At 43.0% G+C, this 17336-nt stretch overlaps 3 protein-coding genes across 5 annotated transcripts; 1 reads left to right on the plus strand and 2 right to left on the minus strand.

The window, feature by feature from the left end:
* Positions 1-232: 232 nt before the first annotated feature.
* Positions 233-6654, minus strand: cdc42se2 (CDC42 small effector 2). The gene is made up of 5 exons (XM_035628373.2): positions 6517-6654; positions 4885-5133; positions 3828-3929; positions 3650-3728; positions 233-2622 (listed from the first exon to the last, which is right to left on the minus strand). Exons 2-4 carry the CDS (start codon positions 4936-4938, stop codon positions 3654-3656), a joined length of 231 nt encoding a protein of 76 aa, XP_035484266.1. The 5' UTR covers positions 4939-5133; positions 6517-6654; the 3' UTR covers positions 233-2622; positions 3650-3653.
* Positions 6649-9088, plus strand: nip7 (NIP7 nucleolar pre-rRNA processing protein). Its single transcript, XM_035628372.1, has 5 exons — positions 6649-6785; positions 6920-7006; positions 7094-7232; positions 8228-8368; positions 8707-9088. Exons 1-5 carry the CDS (start codon positions 6730-6732, stop codon positions 8824-8826), a joined length of 543 nt encoding a protein of 180 aa, XP_035484265.1. The 5' UTR covers positions 6649-6729; the 3' UTR covers positions 8827-9088.
* terfa (telomeric repeat binding factor a) lies at positions 9078-17265 on the minus strand. 3 transcript variants are annotated; one of them, XM_035628359.2, is made up of 13 exons: positions 16846-17265; positions 16052-16147; positions 15529-15659; positions 15256-15342; positions 13381-13521; positions 12953-13080; positions 11631-12173; positions 11324-11440; positions 10567-10692; positions 10334-10480; positions 9881-9963; positions 9759-9802; positions 9078-9473 (listed from the first exon to the last, which is right to left on the minus strand). In XM_035628359.2, exons 1-13 carry the CDS (start codon positions 17000-17002, stop codon positions 9315-9317), a joined length of 1959 nt encoding a protein of 652 aa, XP_035484252.1. In that variant the 5' UTR covers positions 17003-17265; the 3' UTR covers positions 9078-9314. The 3 variants fall into 3 exon arrangements, with proteins under 3 accessions (XP_035484252.1, XP_035484254.1, XP_035484253.1); XM_035628361.2 differs by having other exon boundaries at positions 12953-13077; positions 16846-17264; XM_035628360.2 differs by having other exon boundaries at positions 10334-10477; positions 16846-17263.
* Between the last annotated feature and the right edge of the window lie 71 nt (positions 17266-17336).

Consider the following 17336-nt stretch of genomic DNA (forward strand, 5'->3'; position numbering starts at 1 on the left):
GTTAATATTATCTGAGTTGTCTCCTGATTTGACTGCAACATTTTGGTTACATAAAACTTCTGTTCATTTCTTCCACCACTCTTTTAATTTTAAACTGACAAAAGTTCATTTCATGTTAAAATTGTGCTTTTCAGCAGAATTACAGTAGCTCAGTCATCGCCTCTCTCTCTCCCCCCCCATAGATTTGGGGTTTTGGCCCAAGGGGAAAACATGGAACACAGTCAGTCAAACATCAACAGATAATATTTATTTCTCATCATTTATTCTGAAAAAAAAAAAATGCAGCCAGATGAATTTCCCCGCAAGGTGGGAGCTACATATCAGATAGATCCTCATGGGGAAAAAAAACATATAGAAAAATTAAGAAAACACTGCTCCAACCTTACCTGCCCTGTATTGTTATACAGGAAAATAATCTAAATATATGTATGACCCCAGAAAACATATAAACCATGGATCCATTAAGTTTTTGTTGTGTATTTACATTTACAGCATCATAATAAGAAAAATCAAAAAAAGGTCCCGTGACAGGAATCCCAAAAGGAAACACACAGCAGTCACATTCGAGCAGGCCCCCAACACAGCCTGCTGGTCACATAGTTATACTGCAATCCCAGTGTGTGTACACACACACACAGCGGAGTACCACAGCATTTCACCCAGAGCTGGAAAAACCCCCAAAACACCAACTAGTCTACACACATTTAGATCTTTTTACACAGGAATCACTACGGAAACATTTAAACTGAAACATTAGATCTCTGTAACAATGCTGTAGATGAATCACATTAAATCTGTTGGTGAATGTTGGGAAAGATGCAACCGGCAGTTTTAAGGCTGTAAATGATATTACAAATGTATTTATATATACTGCATATATATATATATATATATATATATAGATTTCAATGTGTGTGAGGTGTCTTTATCTGTTATTTCCCGTTGCCTGGTACCAACAAAGATTTCATTCTTGTATCGGGGGAACAGTTTACAATAGCACTCATTTAACAATCCACACAGACTTTAGTCCGAAGTAATAATACAATCACATTCTGCTGTTGAATTACAGGATGCACGTGGAGGACAAACAATCACATGTAATGATAGATCCAGGCCTGCTGGTGTGCTAGGTACCTCTCACTTTTTTTTTGGACTATGATATTTTCAATGGAGCCTGGTACAACATATGACAACACTATAGGGGACGATGGATGTAGCAGCCAGTCAATTAAACAGAGAAAACATTAATTCTACGCTGACCGTTAATATAACTGACATAATCAGACATTAAGAGCTGCGGGTAAGAAGAAACATGTATAGATTATATCAGCTTGAAAAAAATGTGGGTAAACATTTTTACAAAAAGAAAAACTGGGAATAATTTAACTGACTGGTCCATACAGGGGATTTATTTCAATACATATACATTTCATGATAAAAAAAAAAGAAAAATCGCATGAGAACAATTTTCAATACTAAAGCAATGTAATCCCAAACACTGCTGCAAAGGAGGGTCAGAGAAGATTAAATGAATGTCATTTAGGAACATCTGTCAAATTTAGGATATGGAACATTCAAACCACTAGGACCTAAGGAGGGACAAAAACACCTCTGCCGAACGAGAAGTGAAAATGTATTTCATGTCCAGAGAGATTTAGGTCATGACATGACAGTATGCAACAGGAGCTATGATCAACCCAAAAAAGGAATGTGGGAAACATAGTGAACTAACTGTATCAAACCTGAACCCAGTGATAATTTGGTTACTTTCAAGTTTACATCTTAATCTATTAGCCTTTAAAAGAACAAAGCGATGCATATAAAAATATGAATCTTTTTGAAAGCGCTAAGCCAGAAATCAAACTAGTAAAAAAACAAAAAATAGCAAACATGACTTCTGAAGGCAGATTAGGAAGTTCATAGTTTATTAAAATTCTATATGGTTCAAATCTAAATGGATTTTGAAAATAAAAAAAGAACAGTTGAAATCAAGGCGAAATTCCTAAGCAAGTGTGAGTGTACAATGTATGGTCCAGTGTACTCTACTCGTTTCAAGTTTATTACAAAACAGCAATCTTTCGACCCTGAAAGCAACTCAAGAGAACCGTGAGTATTTTTCAGGAGAAAACCATGAACATGTCACGTGTTGCTTGGCTACCTGCTACCTGTCCTTTGATAAACCTCTGAGAAGAAAGACAAGAAACTGAATGTTCCACGTCTCCAGCGTGGCCCAGCCACCGTGAGGTCCGTTTGCAAATCAGATAATAAATACAGGCATCCAAATGGGCTACAAAAGCAAATATTTTTGAAAAAAAAACAACATTTTCCTCATGCATACACACAAGCATACATCTGACTGAGATTTATGAGCTTTCTAAACCCTCAAATCTATTTTTAACAGTTACTCTTTACAGTGCAACAGTGTGGCAGCAAATGGATAGCAGTGCTTTCATTAAAAAAAAAGAAAACAAAACAACAAAAAGGAATGGAAAATAAAAATATGTACAACATTATGGAAAAGCAGTAGTTTCATCTTTTGGTCCTGCGTCCATCACAGACAGAACTGCTTTTGAAAATGCTTCCTCATATCAACAACAGTAGTTTCCACACGACTGTGACGGGCTATGTGGGGGACAGAAGGGGATCAAATTAGAGCTGCAGCAGTTAATCGATTAGTAACCAACCAACTATTTTGATGATCACTTAATCGGTTCAAGTTGTTTTTATGAAAAAAAATAGTCAAAATTCTCTGATTTCAGCTTCCTAAGTGTGAATATTTTCTAGTTTCTTTGCTCCTCTATGACAATAGATTAAATATCTTTGGTGTGTGGACTAAACAAAACATCATCGTGGCGGGTTTGGGAAACACGGTCGACATTTTTCACCATTTTATGACATTTTATGGACCAAATAACGAATCTATTAATCGAGAAAATAATCGACAGATTAATCGATAATGAAAATTTTCTTTAGTTGCTGCCCTAGAACAAATGTTAAGGTTTCAAATGCGGCTGATAGGTGGCGTGCGTGTGTTTAAGTGCAAATAACAGAGTCTTATCATCACCAACTGTTCTTAAGCCAAGACGGTCGTAACTAGGCATTCTAAACCTCACATTTACGCCAGTGGAACCATCAAGACTCAAGCCTTCTTCTCACTAAGAAGCGTAAATATTACACCTGGTCTGGAGCCGAGTGGTGACAAGGTAACCATGGCAACACCCAGTGGCCGTTTAAAAAACCAAGGCACGGTGCACACAGTCAACCATTGTGGTAGAAAACCCTGCCACTGCCCACAGCAGGCCAGTTTTGAATCCCCCCCAAAATACAGCAGACACAAATATATCAAAATAACAACAAAAACAACCCGATAAATAATCATTAATTTTAGTGTCAGCTGAGTCACTGTCACAAGGAAAAGGGAAGTCGTTATCGGCGCAAAGCTAATCAAGAGGAGAACATGCTTTCCTTCATGAAGGGAGGAATTCCCTCAAATAAAACACAACTATATATGGTACAGTACCAATAGCTGCTGTCTGTTGTGACACAGTATGGGTGGAGTCAAATTCTATTTGCAGAAAACTTGAATGAGGGGTTGAAAATTCTGCTGCGGAGTATCAGTTGGACAAAGGGATGAAACGGCGTCTCTCACCTCATTACAACTGAGAGCCTTCAGACCCCCCGTGCACGTAGCCGCCTTTAGATTTCATCTGGGCCTGAACGAGGTCCACCTACGCACATCAAGGTGGAAAAAGTTCAGTAACGGAAAACTTGTAACTGTTGTTCTCTGTCGGTTGCATATTCTGAAGGGAGGATCAAAAATAACCTACCGATGCCAGTCCGAGGCCCATGTCCCCCGAGCCTACGTGTGTGGTGTGAACAAAGTTTGTTGGCTCTCCGATCATCGAGCGATCGATCCGTCGCCGTCGTTTCTGAAAAGGAGTACCGTCAACATTAATAATGAAAAAAACAACTTAATATATTTAAGGTAATTGTACTAATCAATCAGGAGGGAGAAGGAGCTAAACGTGAGTCAAAACAGAACCTTGTCTTTACTCTGAGCGGTGGGCAGAGGTCAACGTTTGATTTCATTTATCTTATCAGTTCATTGTCAGACCGGCCGACTGCGGTGAGTTACAAAAGCTGGTTGTTCACCGACAGTGTTGTGCCAAACAGCGGGGGTGTGGTTTGATGGAGGCCCTGCCTCTTTCATGTAAGAGCCATTATTATACACTCAGTCAGATTTGATTCAACCACAATATTTTATAAATACGAATGCTCACTGGGCCAGCTCAGTTTATTAACCTACACACACACACCTCATCACCATTCACACACCTTTAGATCAACAGGTGTGTCAGAGGAGGCTGACGGAAACTGAGCAGTGAAATCCTTGACATTTTGGTGCACTGATCTTACATCGGGTTATTTTACAGGACACCACGGGGAGACCATCTGAAATAGTTTGGTGACCCACATGGAAGAATCAGATTTCACAACAGATTGACATCACACATCGAGGCAAAATTCATTAATAGTATATTTTAAGCTACATTAAATCCGTCTTGTGTGTATTTCTGTCTACTTTTATTGTCAGTCTATGGGGCCGGGATTTAGAATGAATCTTTACTCATTAAATGATGACAGTGTGTTGCGCAACCTGATTGGTCCACATGGGTCTGCCAACCTAATGTTCTGTCCTTGTATCCAGTAAAATAACTCGATGAGGGTCTGCGCATTGAAACATTCTTAAAACTTACTTAGTGTACAAGACAGTGTGCAGGAGTTGAATGTTCAACAAGACAACTTCATTCAATTAAAAAAAAACAACCCCCCTGATTAAACCAGTTTGTCCCACAAGTTAATCCAAAGTAATTTCATACTAACAGGTTGTGGTTGCTCTGCAATGCAGCAGCTGAAGCAAACCCAGAACTCAGTCATTCTGAGGCTGACGAAGAAGCCGCAGCAGTTTCCTCTCTCTCACAGTCCAGACGCCGCTGTGCGTCTTACTTCCGGTTCAGTGTTACCAGAGCCCCAATACACACGCAGGAAACTGATGACAGACGCACGCGACTGGCTTCTCTGGGGTAAACAGCTGGCACAAGAACTGCACTCCCAACACGGCGCAACACACTCCTGTCGACATGTAGAAGATTGTGGGGGTGGGGGAAACAACAAGAACATGTTAATCAAATGCTGACAATTTTGCCAAATCAGTCATTACGATCCTAATTATTAAACATTTGGCCCTTTTTTTAGTCAAGCAATCATAGATTTGTATTTGCAACTTGTGGGCAGCACTGGTCCCATGTCTAACGAGGCGAGGAGAACAGTGTGCATACAGGTCTTCCAATGAACAATACTATTATTCCCATCCCGATATTATCTCATTTAGTGTAGAGGCATGTATCATCATGTGACTGTTTTTCCAAGACAGGCTTAATAATAAGAAGGACATGTTTTCCTATATCAGGTAAATACATTTGCTTTTGTATTTATTTGACTGTAACCTTTCACTTTTTATTTCCACTGATCATCCACTGTTTCACACTTTAGCAGCCATTTTTTAAATATCACGTTCAATTGACAGACGACTGAAAATGCCTTTGCTGCTACACACTTACTGCCACAGACACTGTATTGTAGGACAGAGATGACACCTTCTTATATTAAAATATGCATGTATGTGTTTGGATGCTGAGGTCAGACTGTGGGTGATGCAGTTCGATCCACAAGGCTCATCTCACAACACTGTGTGCAAATTAACCACCAAGTGTGTCATCTCCATGGAAACACATCTTTACTGTGTCTAACTCTTCTTTTTTTTAACGCAGGCATCCTTGCTGTCCGAATCAAAACGATCGGCCGTCAGTTGCGGGACGTGTGACTGTGTCTCTGCAGCCTCGCTCACTCGTCTGTCACCGCGCTCCGGCTGCAGGTGGATCTCGTGTCCGGGCGGCGGGAGAGATGCTCCTCGCGTCGATCTTGAGGACCGTTGCACGGCTTGTGAACGACCGCCGACTCCGGTCTCCGATTGAAACGGGCCCAGTCGGTATTTACAAACAAATGGCCCTTATGTAACTTCGCAGCCGCTGCGGCAAACCGCTCTCCTCCTCGCCGGGCGAGGCCGAGCTGAGACCACCGCTGGTCGGAGGCGCGGCTTCGTCGCGGTCCGGCGTTGCGGAATCGATTTGACCCGAATAGCTTCGCTTGGCGGCGGGGCGGCGCCGTAGCCCGCAGCGAGTCGGCGTTAGCATTGGGTGGTATTAGCAGCGTTAGCTCGCGTGCTAACGTTCGGTAGCGCGCTAACGGTTCAGCTCGGTGTTTTTTTCTTCTTCTCCTTCCTCCCCACTGACAGCTAGCTGGCTAGCTAGCCAGGCTAACCGAGCCCGTTTCCGAAAGTCTGACTGGCACGTTCAACAAAAAGAACGGGATGTAATGTTTTTGTTCGTGTGTTCACCAGCAATGAAACAAACACATTCCACAGCAGTTATCATCGTTTCAAGTGGATGAACTCACCAGATTGCGGCTGGTTAGCCGGAGCAGGACCGCATACGATCGGGCTGGGAAGCTACAGAACACCCAAAGAAGAAGAAGGAAAAAAAAAAACCCAGGAACTCAAATGTGAACTGACTTCCGTTCCAGAGCGTTACGACTTCCGTGTTGACCCACGTTTCACGCTGCTCCACGGGACATAGTGTTCACATAGTGTTCCTTTCATACATCGTCAAGATGAGGCCTTTGACCGACGAAGAGACGAAAACAATGTTCGAGAAGCTGTCGAAGTAGTAAGTGAACCTGTCGGCCATTCTGCAGCTTCTCTGTCGAGATTCAAATTGTAGCCGAAGTCGCTAGCATGCTCGGCTGTACGCGTGCGCGCGTGTGTTTGTGAGAGAGATCCATGTCTTTTTCTCCACAACAGCATCGGTGAAAATATAAAACTGCTGGTGGACCGACCGGACGGTACCTACTGCTTCAGGCTGCACAATGACCGCGTGTACTACATGAGGTAACTCCAGGGGAACATTCACGTCCATGTGCTTTGCTCGTCCTGCGGGGAGACGTTCACGTGTCGTCGTTTTTCCGTGTTTCGCAGTGAGAAGATCCTCAAGCTGGCCACGAACTTCTCCCGGGACAAGCTCGTGTCAGTGGGCACCTGTTTCGGAAAGTTCACAAAGACCACCAAGTTCCGCATGCACATCACGGCGCTGGATTTTCTGGCGCCCTACGCGAAGGTAACTCTTTTTAAAAAAAAAAAGATGATCTAACCATTGCTGCCCTCATCCGCAGACCGTGTCTTTCCTCTGCTCCTCCTGCCAGTGGAGGCTGCAGGAGGAGACAAATACATACAGTGAAGTGACACTGATTTCAAAAGACAGTTGTACCACCAGTTGCAATTCACATGTATTTGTAAAATATGGATTGGTAGTTATATGGTCTATAAAAAACACCCACCAGACGGTTTCCTGGAGCCCAAGTGGAAGTCGCCAGACGTCTGCTTTGTTCAGTCAACGGTGGAGAAACTGTTAAAGTATAAAGTTTGCAATCACGCCCTTTTACATTGCGTATTTATTTTTAAGTTTTTATGCTTGTTGAATGACTCCAACTCATCCGTTGGTACTGACCTTTGCTGGCACAAATCTCTACTGATGTTCTATACTGTGTAAACAATGGAGTCGCTTGTCTGTCAGTGGAAACATGGTGTTCATGGTGATCATATTATAATACACCATGTTTTGATTTCATCATTGCTGTTAGTGCTGGTCTTTTTTTAATGCATTGGCCAAATATGAAATCAATGTCACATGTTCAAAGTCCCCTTTTATTCATTTATATTTTCATTGAGCTACTGTTTGTGTAACTTTCACGGAAAACTGTTATAATTTTAACATTTCACTGACTGAAGTTTTACTGAACCAGACACTCACCATACCGCTCCCCTATGTTTGCATGTGCATGAGCATGCATTTACACCGATGGTGATATTCTGGAGTTGCAATATTAGTCTTATTTTTGGCTATGATAATCAAATAGTGAACATTTGATATTGTTACAGCCCTATTGCAGTGGGATCATCAGGCTCTTCCGGATGGCCTGTTAGAACTTTGTGGGCACACAACTCGTCCCTATCTTTGTTTTTTTTCAACTGTTAAAAAACACCACTTCCACGAAGATAAAGTTAAGTTAACTTGTGCACAAATGATGAATAACTTGGAAACCATGTCTTCAGTTCAAGGTGTGGGTGAAGCCTGGAACGGAGCAGTCATTCCTCTATGGGAACCATGTGCTAAAATCTGGGCTTGGGAGGATCACAGAGAACACGATGCAGTACCAGGGAGTTGTCGTCTACTCCATGGCGGACGTGCCCCTGGTGAGACCTTATAACTACGACTCTGTATTGCTCAAGTGATTGGACACAGCACATGCTTACATTTCTTACTGAGGCAACACGTGCTGTAAGTTTTGAGTGCAGGTGGGACGACCGACATGCCTTTACACTAAGAAGTGCTATGGTGTGGCCTTCAGAGTGTTTTCTTCCAACAATTTCACCCCTGAATTGAAAGCATCGTCTCATTGTGCATGTACAGTTTACAACAGCATATCTGCGGAAGTTAGCTCAGGTTTCCTCTGGATCACACACTAATAGATTTGACTTGTTTGTGTCTTGTTCAGCAATGGGATGTCTGAACCACTTGTGTCATTTCTCAGGGTTTCGGAGTCGCAGCCAAGACTACACAGGAGTGCCGGCGAGTGGACCCCATGTCAATTGTAGTGTTCCACCAGGCCGATGTGGGGGAGTTCATCAGGAATGAAGACACGTTAACATAAAGATGCTTCGACATCTGGACTGTCACATTGAAGCGTCTGGTTCATGGGCGCCTCAGTAGATGTTACCACTGGCCCATATTTTTGAATCACAGTCTGAAAAACCTGTATTAACTCCACCTGGGATACCGCTAATCTGCCATCTACAGGATTCCCCCGTGAGAGCCTCTTGCTGTTCCACATCTTGTCAAAATAAGCAATGTCCGTTTCTGTTTTTCTTTTGTAAATGTCATCTTTAAAATAAATCCTCAGTCTTTTATTATTATTAATAGTATTTATTTGAGTCTGTTTATGAGCTTGCGTCTGAAACTGGGGCTGAGGTGACTATGCCTATATCAGAAACGGGGGAAATGCATGTCTGACCCCATTTCAGCTTTTATAACAAAAACAACTGATCTTACAAATTGAACTCTCAAAAAGTATCCAACTAGTTAATTTGAATGAAATTGAATCAGACATAATGTAGAAAAAACATGGACAACTTGAACTTCTCAGTCCTGCTTTAACTTCTTCAGCGTTCTCCATCTGTCTTTAAGGTTGACGTTTGTTCGACCATTGAATGTGTAATATGCCTTTATCTTACTCCAGTTCCCTTCTCCAAATTTTCGGACCCCTTCTTTCAACATCTGCGTCTCCCGCTCAGTCCACTTCTGCAACGCAACAGGATCATGTGGTTACTTTTTATTGCTGCTGTCACACGTCACGAGCAAGCATCGATGCGGTTTCCTTTTTGCCATTGCTTGTTACATGGTAAAGTAAATTACAAATCAGGCCGACTGAAAAGCAACTTTTTGAACACAAGATTTGACCCAATCCATGATATCGTTTTTACATAAGTGTTTGGCTAGCTAGCTTTACTGTCTCTAGATTATTTTGTACATAATGAACTTAATTTTTGACTTTTGAGAATGAAATTCAAGTCTTAATATGCTTACCCTCTTCCTGTTGGTTGAGTTTGACGTGGTGCTCTCGTTCGATCCTTTGGGAAGAATGAATACATTAATTGCATGAACAAGATTTTCACAACAGAAATAGTTTGAAGCAGATGTGCGATTACCATTGTTCTTTCTGGAGAGGCAATCTGACTCTTCATCGCTCCATCTCTCCTTACTCTCCTTCGCACTTTTGTACAGTTGTTTCCTGTGGACAAGACAAAATGTTTCTTTTCATCATTCATCGCAAAACAAAACGGGCAACGTCATAAATGATTTTAATGCTATTATTTAACTATGCCGGAGGGAATTTTCTGGGTCGAGTTTTAAGAATGTATGAACCTTTGAACTTCTTTTTTAAGTGAACAAACTTTTAAAGTCATCACAATATGTACATATTTGTGCAACTTTTACACACCAAAATGAATGCTGGGAGGGAAATGAATACATAAAACCGCATAAATCAAGGTGGCAGATTAAAAAGCAAATCAATTAAATTTACCATTCTATTAAAATATTTTCATATTGTAAACTAGGATTCATTCTTTGCCAAAGCTGCTGGTGTTAATCTTAACTACCATTTTGAATGCAAGGAATCTTTGTTGTGGGCGGAGTCCTTGTCTGGAGTGGAGCTTGTCTGAGGGACGGGGCGAAAGGACACACTGGGCGAATCGTCCAACGAAGAATCGTCGATGTTGAAGTCGTCTGCGTTATCTGGATCGCTGCTTAAATAAAGTGTGTCAAGTGTTGTCCATCCTTGAATCATAAACTAACATACTAACAGAGTGAATGGAAATGTTTGTGGACTCACTTTATGAGAGAAACTCTGGCCTGCTGAGGAGTTTTCTGCACCGGCGTTCTGAAGGAGGCGGACGACTCCTGTGGGTCTTCCTCCCCCTCTGACAACGTGTCTCCACCATGTGATTTGGAGGAGTTGCTGCACAATGAGAGTTGAGTCAAGTCAAGCTTTATCCAGGAAAGGAGAGATCTGCTGCGACTGAAATGATTTTCTCTTAAAGTACCAATTCAGTAGCCATGTCTTCAAGGTTGTACTTGTAAAGGTGATAATACAGGCTGGTGTAGCTCAGTGGGTTACACCGCTGACTTTGGTACAGAAGCTTGGGGGGTTTGATTCCCGGCCTGGCTAAAACCCAGTGTGTTGATGCTACCTGCCTACCTCTGAAACCTGTTATTGTAAATCGCTTTGGACAAAAGCTTCAGCTAAATAAATGTCATGTAATAAAAACATTCAATTTCCTCCAGATCAAATTAATTGGAATCAAGAGTGAACAATAACTAACTAAAGCAACAACACTGATGCTTTCAGTGTTGTTGCTATTCCCCATGCGTAACTCTCAATGAATGTGCAAAAGGTTTGTGGAGTAGAAAGGGGCTAATAAAAGACCCATCGTCCAGAAGGAGTATTTCCCCTAACTCCCAAGGCTTTTTATTGTTGTGTCAAACAGACGCTGCCATACTAATGGACTCGCTAACATGGCTCAGCGTTATGAAGGAGAGGATACCTTCTGGCAGCTCTGTGTGAGGTGATAGTGTACATTTGGATTTACCTCCTTAGCGATCTGTTGGACTGGTTATGGGTTTTTTCCACACAAACTTCCTCGTTGGCCTCAGAGGCAGGAGGCTCGTCCTCACTCTCTGTTAACACTGCGGAACTAGTTGAAGCTCTACAAGACAGAACAGTGTTTTAGTGCCACACACTCACAGAGGAATATGAATAAGAAAACCTACTCATCTCTACTGTTTTCCACCCATAGAGACAGACCATCGCATCATCAGAAGCTGCATGCAAGCTATACAAGAGCAGGTGTTATATTTGCATAGATTCATTTGCTTGTTTCATTTATTATCATTCACCTGCTGCAACAATGGTTAGTTCGTCTGCGGTGCTTCCGTGAGGGTTTGATGATCTCATAGTCTGTTATTGGGCTCTGCGAGGCTTTTCTTTCAGATACAGTCACCGGTGACTGTGATGACTCTTCTGTTATGACTTCAGTCTCTAGCTCCGGAGACGCTGCCGTGCACTGTGAGCTCACTTGGCTGTCCGGCTCGAGCACCAGTTGTGCGACGGTGTAAGCCCGCCTGTTCCCCAGCACTGACGACGACTTCGAGAGTGAACCTGCCGGTGTTTGAGGAGCAGCATCTGTTTGTGGAGGCAGGTCTGCTGGGGAAGCCTCCATCGGGCTGCACGAGCCTCTCTGAAACAGCCCGTCCTCCTCCGAGCCCTGATTGGTGCCCTCATTGGGAGTAGGTGACAGGCGCAGGGTAAGGTCGTCCTGTCTTGCCTCTTCCTCTCTCTCCAACTCTTCCTCCAGCTGAGAAAATGTTCTCATGTCTGATTTTGCAGCCAGAGTCTTGTAGGCTGCCTCCAGCCTGGTCCTCTGGATAATTTTATGTTTACTGGAAAACGAAGAGACAGGAAAAAGAAACTGGGATCACCGACCAAAGAATGACAGGGGTTATTTTTGAGGGGTTATTCTAATCTTTTCTAGTAATGGCAGGCTGATAATTTGATGGTTTTGACTTGGTGATGTCTCACAGTGATGCCTTGGCACAACCTTAAACAGTTTTCTGACACAAACAACATTATCCGGAGTTTGCCGTTCACATATGATGAACGCACCAGGAGAGTCAGACACTTTCACAACAGCAGGAAAATCTCTTTACCCAGATGCCGCAGCAGGAGGCAGTACATGATGAGAAATCCTGTACTGAAAGAAGTGTTTTTGTTTACAGTCATCAACAGGCCTACTCGCTCGCTGTGAATTCTCCAGAGATTTTACCTACTGTATTATCACATGGGCTCACTCGGACACTTTCCAGAAATTTTACTAGGGGGCAGGCAGGAAAAGTTCCCCGACAATGTCCACAGCAACATTTGCGATCTCACATACAGCCTTTCCAGAGAAGTCCAGTAAAATGTTCAGACTTCAGTGAACTTCTGAAATAAGCTTTAGTGGCGTACCTACTGAAAATTAATCGTCATCAAGAACAAAAGTGGTGGAGACGAGATGCATAAGAAATGTTGGTGCCAGATTTTAAAGCTGTGAAATGGATTTTTTTTTAACCACTGCTGAGACTGTATGACGATTAGTAACCTAGCCATACTGCTTTGGAAGTATGAACCGTGAGCTTCGTTGAAAAGACCTGAAGCTCACTGAGAGGGAGAGAGCGCCTACCATGATACAGGCAGGACAGTGTTGATGTGTTCACTACAGGACGGGCCAGGTTCGTCTTGCTCATCAGGTCCGGCTGCATTGTCATCTCGCTGTGTAAGCCTTTCATCAATCAGCAGTTTAGCAGCCTGCTAGACACATAAAAACAATCAAAAGCACAAAAAGGTATCAAGACATGTACTTAACCTCTAGATGTTATGATTTACAAAGAATCCAGGGTTTCTTACTGAAAATATTTTCAAAACTCACACTGATATGTGTTCATAGTCTTATGGGGACTTAAGGTTAGGTAATAAATTAACCATTTGTTTTAATCATACCATTACTGTTGTTAATAAATCGGCCTCGAAGGTCAATAGACTTTTAGTCATATCACACCACAAAAATTGCTGCTTGAGCCTTTATCTTGTGCTTGATACATAGATACACACCTTGTGCAGAAAAGGAACAGGGAATGGGCAGAGCCTCTGGCAAAAGGCCAGCATCTCTGTTTTGAACTGGCCAAAGTCCATTTGCTCGATGACATCATGCCTTTTACTCCTCTTATTGATGAGACCCATGAATATTACTCTCTAGGAGACAGAGACAGGAAGTTCAGTCATGTGAAACACTCGGCATGCAAACATTCAAACATAGAGAAATGAAGTCAAAACTGCAGGCTGACAAACATGGAGGCCAACAACTGGCCGAATGGACCAATGAAAGTTTCATCGACTCGCCCTTGCATAAACTTTTACTGGCCCCAGGCCGGACCAGGCTCTGGTGATGGGTCCTGCACACATCAGACAACCAAAGTCTTACAACAAGCTGACAAGTGTCCTTGTTTTTTTATTTTTGCAAGCTCTGCCAACGCTTCATCCACTAATTGGTATGTATCCAAACCGAGGTCTGTTGTATCCCTGCAGCACAGAATCTCCACCACCTGCTGATTATCAGCAGATTCAAGTCATACCTGCTGCATCATCATTCAACAAACAACATTGCCGCACACAATGCACACAGCAATGTCTCTGTAACAATGCACCAACAGAAACAATGAACAGGTAAATGCAGCTGTAATGGAAAAATGTATGCAGCTGAAGTCGATAGTCAGGAGGCCCGTAGATGTCTTATGCAGAAGTATTTATTCAGATACCAAATGCATTGCTGTAACTAGAGCTGTAACGGTATGAACATTTTACATCACGGTTATAGTGACCAAAATGATCACATTATCAGTATTATTATGGTATTTTTAAAATATTATGAAAATGTTCAAAAGTACTGATACATAAACCAATCAAAAGACGGCTCGTCGTTCGTCGCACAAGGAAGAAGCCTACTGCGGCTGCATTGCATTCACAAAAATCCTATCTAGTGCAGAGATGTGCCTGTGTTTGTTTCTGCTTTACAACATAACCACGGTGAAAAGATCAGTTTTATTTCTCTGATTCAATTATCCGTCCTCACTGACACTCCCTCTGCATTCACTCTAGAGCTCGCTCGACCACCGTCTCTCTCTGTCTCTCTCTCTCTTTCTTTTCTCTGTGCAGGAGGGGGAACTAAAACTGAAAGGGTGTTCTGCGCTGAACCGCAACAACATATAGCTCTCATGACTTGCTCACGTCAAGCAGAGTGGGTGGATTAGGACGGATGAGAATTTGGCAGAGCATGATAGTCAAATAAAAATAACGGCTCCAAAGCGCAACTCGGATCCACAACAAACCCATTGTGCGTGCTGCGCCTGCGCCTGGGAGACTGTTGCCAACTGAGCTGGACAGTTTTAATGATGATTAAAATTTGAAACGGTAAACTAACCGCTGGGAATTTCCCTGTGGTTTTCCGTGAAACCGGTAACCGTTTCATCCCTACACAAGTCACAGGTGGACAGTGCATTGGCATCCCAAAATCTACTCTGTACCACTGTCAGTCGTAGGGTTATTTAACCCCCTCAGAGCCACACTTGTTGTTAACTTACCTCCTGAGATGTACCTCACCCCATAGCGTCTTCTATATCTATTGAAAACCCTCCGTGTAGTCCCCTCATTGGCCGTCTGTAACTATAAACCATACCACAAGACACTCTCACCTCTAGCCTAGATTCTAACCAACAGGTGCCTCAACACCTTAACGTCTCTCGTAACTTACAGCCACAAGGCACCACTTGACAGAGACCTTTGGGAAGAGTAAACATCCCCTCTTTAAATCCTCAGTCAGCGGGGCAGTGAGTTCTCTTACAGCAGTAACCGAGAAAGTTGAACTTAATTACTGATTCGACCCACTGAAATGATGGAGCAGTAGATTGAACATGATTTTACTAAACTCACCTTGCCCACCATTGGTCTGGAAAAGTGTTTGGTCAGCATCTCCTTTGCTTTGTCAAATCTGTTGTTCTTAATGAAAATCACCATGATCTAAAGACAAAAAAAAATCTGATTTAGAACACACACACACACGGCATCACAATTTAAACTAGACTCTTTGATTTAACAAGGAAGGCCATTTCTGGATGTAGGAGTTGACTCAGAGCAGGGCATGGATGTTTGAAAAATTAAAAAAAACAACAAACAAACATAAGTAAATAAGTAAAATGCTTTTACCATCTCTTTAACTGAAGTGCACACATTCTCAAACTCCTGGTGCGGGATACTGCTGTTCTGGCTCATAGGCTGCAGCAAATCCAGGGCTAATTCCAGAGGAGTTATGGACTGGTCAGACGCAGATGACATGTCTGTAGGCAAAAACAAAGCAATGTTCATCAAAGTGTCAAGTCACAATGTACTAGTAGACCTGAATGTATGCTTCACCACTGGTTGAGAGAAAAGTCCTGTATTTGGTCTTTACACTTACACTTGTACCATGACTAACAACGCAGAGCCGATGTCTCCTTCATGACGTCACACTTGATTGACCTGAGTAGTTTGTGTGTTAAGTTACAAGGTCAATTGATGCTTTACTGTTTTAGTGTGAATGTCCAATTCATTTTCAAGGACTCTAAGGTCTCTATGAATCAAACCTTCTCAGACACACAGATGAAGCTACGTTTAATTCCCAACAATTGGCATCGATTGACAACGTTGCCGAGCTCGTGTGCCGTGGGGAGTGCATCAACGTTGCTCTCACCGAGTTCCTCGCCCTCATTTATCCAGGTGAGAAACTGCAGTACTTGAATCTTGAGGTGAATTTCATCAATGCAGTCCAAAGGCCGGGCCGAGACACCTGCAACAAGACAATGGAATGATCCTGTCACCTTGTCTAAGAACACATGTCACAGTCACAGCTGGCTCTACACTGCTTCAGGTCTTCAAGCATTTCTTTAATCAAGCAAGAAGGTTCTTGGTTTCGAATCCTGGGTCGAAACCAACCAACCAGGGTTGATCTGTGTTTGCATGTTCTCCCGGCGTATGCTTGGGATCTCTCCGGGCTCTCCAGCTTCCTCTGACATGCAGGATGGGGGTCAGGTTAGTAGGAGACAGTTTTACATCTCTGACACTAAATGTCACCTCAGGAGCAGCTTATGCCGTAATGTCACAAAGGTCACACACACACACACACACACACACACACACACACACACACACACACACACACACACACACACACACACACACACACACACACACACACACACCGTCTAAGATAAGATTCCATGGTTCCATGATTCCATTCCACAAAATCATATTCCCATTAATAAACCATAACTTTGTTTTATTTGTGTTGCCTTAGACAGCTTAGTTTTATTATGTGTTGTCTTCCCAACATGGTTTTATTATGTGTTGTCTTCACAACATGGTTTTGTTATTTGTACTGTGAACACCGGGTAAATGACAACAGTACAGTGACGTCAAAGCTGACTGGACAACGTGCAGCTCGGCGGGACGCGAGCGGGAAGACCCTGGAGTCCGTTGTCTACTCACCGTCCACCACATTCTTGACGCTGCAGAAGTCCGCGTACTGCCCGCCTTGGAACGCCCGCAGAGCCAGCGACACGTAGTAGTCCACGATCCAGCGGTTGACGATACTCTCCGTCTGGACCTCAGCTCGCGGTCGGTCTCCTGTTGCCTTTGCCGCCATATTCACACACCATAACAACGGAAGCGGGGGGACGTTTACCGCGGAGCTGACGTTACGTAGCGGCGGCAACCGAGGGGTTTATTCTCTGAGTTTAGCTGCTCAGGGCCAAAATATTAATCGATCGAAGACGGATAAAGTGCACGCGACGACCACTTTATCATATAGGTGAAGTCAAGAATAATCAATATTTGCTTTATGAAAGGACACGACGTTTGATCGAGGCTTCGGATTGCGTCCTGCCTGAGAGTCCGTACTGAGGGACTACAAATACCACGTCACATCTTTTCTGAATTAATTGGCTGATTTCGCCAGAAGAAAACATTATACTGCCACC

This window comes from Scophthalmus maximus, chromosome 4 (genome assembly GCF_022379125.1).
Source record: "Scophthalmus maximus strain ysfricsl-2021 chromosome 4, ASM2237912v1, whole genome shotgun sequence".
NCBI classification, from domain to species: domain Eukaryota; kingdom Metazoa; phylum Chordata; class Actinopteri; order Pleuronectiformes; family Scophthalmidae; genus Scophthalmus; species Scophthalmus maximus.